Raw genomic sequence first — 6391 nt, forward strand, 5'->3', positions numbered from 1 at the left:
CTGCAATACATTCGGGAAACTTTAAAAAGTCATTTTGAAACAGCTTTTCAATAAATTCACATTCGCATTACATTAGCTTCAGCTAATCAAATCTGCTAGCGACAGTTGTCTTTTCAGGGTTGTTTGGGCTCGGGGGTTAGTGATGTGGGTTCTCCTTTAATCCCAATGTTGCTGGTTGGATCCCTGGCACCTCCTGTCCACATATCGAAGTGTCCTCATGCTGGCCATTGAACCCCAAGTTGCTCCCTGGGCACTTTACAGCAGCCCACTGCTCCTAATGCTTTGGATGGGTTACATGAAGAGATTAAATTTCATGAAGGATAGAAGGATTTTAACTTGGACTTTTCAATTTTTTATTTTTTACCTTTCTCTGTGTTGGCATTTCCCACTCAAGAGGGAGTGACTGGTGATCTCCACATACGGTGATGTCATATGCACCCTCAATAGAAAAGTCTCCAACATACTGCAGTGGTCCCAGTACTATTTCTTAAATTGCACTGAAGTAGAATATCATATGACATGGTAAAGATATGTCTTAATCAAATAATTGAGGACTTGCTTCAATTTAATAAATTCAACAATATAATCATGCTATTTCCAACCATTTGTTTTTCTGGATTACTCCTCTATTAATTTCCTATTTCCAACGCACAGTGGTAAGGCAATTGTTTGTGCTACATTGTTAAACAGACCAGACCTAGGTTGCACCCCATGACAATTATGAACAGACAAGACGAGAACATTACTTGGGTCTTGAGGAGCTGCAGTGTTGATTCATGGGCAAACTGAAACACACTGTGTATTTACTACCACTTGAAAACTGAAATTGTAATTTCTTCTCTGCTTTGATCGCCTGCAGCTGTCTGCTCTGAGGTCATCCACCATCACTCACTCTCTCTTCCTCGACCACACACTACGCTTCTATCATAACATAGGCATCAAACTGTGTCAACACTCTACAAATGATTGAAACACCACATTTGAAACACATGCGACAACACAAATTGCAATATTTTAGAGCTCCCCCTAAATGTATTGAGGAAGTGGATCAGATTATTGATTGCGGAGGCAAAGACGTTACCAGCTGAAACAATTCCATGCTTATTCATTTTGACAAAGCAAGGGCAAATGGGGAAACTCCTACTCGACTGACCAATGATGTAACTTTATCACTCAGTGAGAGACTTTTGCATTTATAGGGTATGTCACCCCCTTTTGCTGTGGTCCAGACAAAACTTTAAGATAGAAATGCATGGCTTTTATTTTTATCCTTCTGCAAGTTTGACGTGAACTCAAATCAATGGCAAAAGATAAGATTTATCTTATAATATGATTTATTTGATGTATATTTTTTTTTACAGCTTGGAGTCAGCGTGGATAGCAACGAAGGGGTCCTCATCTCTGTTGCTGATCTTGAAGTGGGCGCGTCCATCACCGCCAACATTGATCTGCTTCCCAGTGCACCCGCTTCCATCCTTCTGACCAGAAATGACATCACAGTAGGTGCCACCGGGCATGCCAGTGTTCAGGGTCACATCCAGGTTCCTGAAGGTGAAGACAAGGTAAATATTGTTGTTAAAACCACCACAATGAAACTTAGAGGATCTTGCATTCTTATTTTGCTGTATTTTCTGGTTAAACAGGATGCAAACAGGAGGTGTAAGCCAATAGGATGTCACTCAGGGAGAGAGAGGCAGTTTTGATAGGAGAAACCAAACAAGAAAAATATAAAAAATGTTATATTATTTGTTGGAGGTTTTATGTTCACCCACATGCTTCTAGTTGGTTAGCTGTTTTTAGGTAGTACAAGCAACAGTACATTAAAATACATCCAAATCCAATGAACTGTTGTTACTGATGGTTGATTGTTCATGACAGTTATCATTTTATATTTTACCGCATCCAGTCTACACATTTGTTTATTCTGGCTACCACTTGATTTAAGTGGGTGAATTAGTATTTTGTCAGCGCCAGTACTTAGCAAATATTTCTTACCAGTCATCATTGTTGAAGACGATGAAACCACGATTACCACGTCCAAAGGCAACCTGGTTGCTCTGGTTGTCCCACCAGTTGGAATGAGGCTGTCCATTGACCACATTGCGGAAAATAACCATGTTCCTAAAGGAGCGATATGGAAAAGTCGAGTCATAACGTACATAATACACAGTTTTCCCATCCATAATGACCAGTGTATGATCAACAGTTCCCTGTCAATGGCTTTCTGAGGACTCACTTGATCTGACGCCATCTGTGCTCACACACCCATCCATCTCCACAAGTCTGGTCAGCGTTGATGGGAACAGACTTAGTGGATCCATCACCATGGCTGGGAGGGCCCATCCAGTCATTCTGATCCTACAAAACAAAGATGGAGCAATGAGTTTAACAAAAAATACACAATATATATTGGATGTATTCATTATTCCTAGTTAAAAGACAATCTACCTTTCCATTGACTATGTGGCGATTCCAGCGGAAGCTAGACATCACCCTGGTTACTCCGTAAGGGTGGGCCAGCATGTAGCTGACAGCCATCTTGTGCAGCTTGGAGTCCCAGAAGGAAACGATGGACGCACCACCAGCACCATGGCCTCTCTGGTTGTCGTGGTTGTCAACGAAGACGAGAGCATTGCCGTCGGGCATGAAACCCCATCCCTCTCCCCAGTTCCTGCACAGAAGAATCCAATTTCACGAATGAGGAGTTCACTTCTAAAACACCCAAGTTTGGGCAAAATATTTAAAGTATTTAATTCAGAAACTCTAAGATGTACCAGTTCTAATCAATGAAAATTGTTTTGTCTCTAGAAACACAATTAGTAGGTAAGAAACTATTTGTCCAATCCAGAAATGTGTAGCTGTCTCATGGTTAAATAAATATTCTAATATATCAATTTGATAAGTGATTGAGGCACACCAACAGCATCACACATACTTGGTGTAAGACAGCTTCTCGCCATTCCACTTTCTGAAGATAGCTCCCAGTTTGGCACCATATTTGAACTCAGTCACCCTTCCCAGATGGGTGTACTCTCTAGATGTGATGGGCTCACCTCCCAAATCAATAACCTATAGGGAAATCAAAACATTATTCACATCATCCATACTATTCACGGTAGATGTGGTTAAGATTAACTGCACCATATCAGTGATTTTTGGATTGACCAATTGTAATTGAAACATTTTTTGGGACTCAGCAGTAACAAGAACCATATTACCATACATTCATGTTGTTAGTGAAGACGGAGCAACACTTATTGTTTGAGATCACAGGCTGTTTTTTAGCTAATTTTGTTCAATGAGTTTAGCACCTTCTGCTTCATCCTTTTATACTACATTACCTGTATTTATGCAGGGGCTTGTCAACTAGTAATGTATTCTTGGATATAAACATCTGCTCCCAGTGTGGATGTGTTTGTGTTTGTCATCTTGATTTCTGCGATTATTTTCCCACGGCTCTGTTGACTGCTGTTTTGCAGTCATAAATATTGGTCATGTGGGCGGTTAGTACTCATCAAATAAAATCCTGGTATGTGGATTTCAGCTGTCAATTGTTTATTTGAATGCAAAGAAGTTATATTGGCAGCAATTTGTGTTTGCTGGTGCCATGTTTTCCAGGTTGAAATAAGTTCATCTAGCCTTGGTTTTTGTAAATTATACCATTAAAGCACACAACTATCAAATATAGAGTTGAGCGGAAGTCACTCAACATGATGATATATCCATCTGCAGTATATGTTCTTAATGCTACAGTTAAATGGAGGTTGATGGGGTTGATGGTCTATCTAACTTACCTCCTGGAAGATGAAGGGTCTGGAGCTACCATTGAACCACTTGGTGCTGAGGTTATGCAGACGACCGTAGACAGCAGACAGGTCACCTGGCCACATGTGTTTAGAGGCATCCACTCTGAATCCAGCCACACCCATGTCAATCAGCGTGTTCATGAAGTCGGCCACCTTGCCCCTGACATAATCTTTCTCCAAGGCGAGGTCCAACAGACTCACCAGACGACAGTCACGCACCTGCAGCAGCAAATAAGCATTGACATTGCAATTTATAAATGATTCATTCTCGTTTTAAAACTCCTCCAAGTCAAACAACGAGTCAATGTGGAAGCTTTTGACTTAACAGTTCTTTGTATGAATCCTTTGATGGGGTAACAAAGTGCTGTGAAATGTAGCAAGCTGCCAATGACGCTGTTACATTGTTTCTGAGTGGCATTCGTTACCTGATTGACATCACCATAGTTCTCAATATTGCCACTGCCAGTCCTGCATTTGTGGTCATTGAAGTCCAACTGGGTAAAGGGGACACTGGGAAAGTCCTTCTTGCCAGCACTGAACCAGCTTCCACATGAAGAGTGGGTTCCCTCTCCACCGCTGGCGCCGCACATGTGGTTGATGATAATGTCCACATAGATATTGACCTGGGGTGGATGAATATAGGATTGAAGGTGAAACAAAACTAATCTCCCTTATACACAGTTCATTCTCAGGGAACAGAAATATGTCAAAGCTGCGCTGCTCACTATTGGTTTATTTTGATGTTGGTGGTCCAGGAACAAGCATAACACTATGTACGCGATAGCACCGGCTAAATGTCTAAAAATAAAGCGTGAATGACAATTCCTCAAGACAGAGGCATTAATCCATTAGTGTTGCTTTTTGTTAAAAAATGTATTTTGTTCTAGAATTGCAGCTGCCTGTTGTTACAAAACAGTTTGATAATGATGCACAAAGCATCTGTATCTGGTAATAATTTGTTGTGTTGTACAAGGCTGTAGATTTACGAGGTGCTTTCAAAAGCAGGAGAACATTGTTCCTAATGTCTTTCTCTAAATCACTCTTTACCCCAACGTTGTTGCATCTGGTGATCATGTCTCTCAGCTCGTTCTCACTGCCTGATCTGGAGCACAGGTTGTAGCCGACTGGTTGGTATCTCTGCCACCAGGGCCTCCAGGGATTATCCAGCACAATGTGTTCATTTGGAGGGGAGATCTGAGCAACATAGAGAAAACACATTACAGTAATTATCGCTTTTACCACAGAAATTGTCTGCAGAAGGAAGATCACTATTATAGAGTGTTGTACTACAGTTATTAAAAAGCAACTCCAGCTATTTTCTACAGTCCTACTCAGCTTGTGAAAAAATGATAACATCAGGGCTATTTTAGGCAGGTGTAATAAAAGACGCTAAAAAGGTGCATCATGAGAAATTATGTTTTTAGAGCTTGATTCATATATTTTTTTATAATATCTCTGTTTCTGATGCCCTAGTTTTTACTTTAATAAATCGGTCTCTTGTGAGTCATCCAACTATGGAAGTGCAATACTAAATCACTGGAGTACCCCTTTAGATTTAAATTAAAGAGGAAGAGACTAGATCAGCCTTAATCTTCCCCACTAGTGCTGATTTTCTTTATTTTTCCAAATGAAAGTTTTGGGTTTTAAACAAACCATCTTCATAGACAGAAACAGTCAAAACAAGTATCAACTTTTCTATGTAATTAAGCTGGAATTACCTGTTACCTGTTAATTTTACTGGCAATTACAGCTTCACGGTTTAGAGTTTATGACACAATGAATAATGTCTATATGCTGACTTTGTCATTTTTGAAATTCATGTTTGCTGCCCCATATACCCACCTGTATACCTAATGCATCTTCAACATCAAGCTTGACTATGGACATCTTATTTCAAAGTAGAAACAAAAGGGATTATCCTACTTCTCTAGACTTAGAGGCTATCCAGTGTTGAGTCATACATACCTGAACTCCACCAAAGCCATTAGGACCCAAGAAGCGCTCACACTCTGCAGCGATGTCCGCCCAGCGCCACTCAAACAGATGTACAATGGCGGTCCTGCCATGCTTGATTTGGGGGCTGTGCTGGGAGAGGCCGAGCCCGAACAGAGCCACCAGAATGAAGTACTTCATGTTTTCCTTTGATGAGAGAGAAAGCCACACTCACCCGCTGCCTCCGTGTTGGTATTCATACTCATTTTTGTCTCTATCCTGGACCAATGAGCGACTGGCAAATATCAGCGTGGGGGTTAAACAGGTGCTTCTTTCTCACGGCTTCCTACGTTGTTTCAAAACTAGTAGAAGGATAAATACTTTAGAGGTACGTACAGGGTGAAAACTAAGAAACATGAGGTAATGCATAATGTCATCCCTAAATATAAAAACAAGTGGCTGAATGTGCCAAAGATCCTAATGCTTTCTTATTCATTTTCTAACATTGATATTATCTGTTGCTCTGACTTTTATCCTCGCTATAGGTCAGAACGAATTGAAATGCATACTTCAAAGAATAACACTCGCCTTGTGGCAGTAAAATCAAGGATTTCAGCACTAGACCAAAAACAGCCTTTCATGGCTTTAAACAT

General features: G+C 40.6%; 1 protein-coding gene across 1 annotated transcript; it reads right to left on the reverse strand.

Annotated features, from left to right (window-relative positions):
* Window positions 1-1355: 1355 nt before the first annotated feature.
* Window positions 1356-5939, reverse strand: LOC142956388 (alpha-amylase-like). The gene is made up of 9 exons (XM_076097950.1): window positions 5772-5939; window positions 4854-5000; window positions 4232-4429; window positions 3795-4025; window positions 2936-3069; window positions 2449-2671; window positions 2237-2358; window positions 1996-2121; window positions 1356-1545 (listed from the first exon to the last, which is right to left on the reverse strand). Exons 1-9 carry the CDS (start codon window positions 5937-5939, stop codon window positions 1356-1358), a joined length of 1539 nt encoding a protein of 512 aa, XP_075954065.1.
* Window positions 5940-6391: the final 452 nt, after the last annotated feature.

This window comes from Anarhichas minor, unplaced genomic scaffold (assembly GCF_050575085.1).
Source record: "Anarhichas minor isolate MPS153535 unplaced genomic scaffold, ASM5057508v1 ptg000024l, whole genome shotgun sequence".
NCBI classification, from domain to species: Eukaryota; Metazoa; Chordata; class Actinopteri; order Perciformes; family Anarhichadidae; genus Anarhichas; species Anarhichas minor.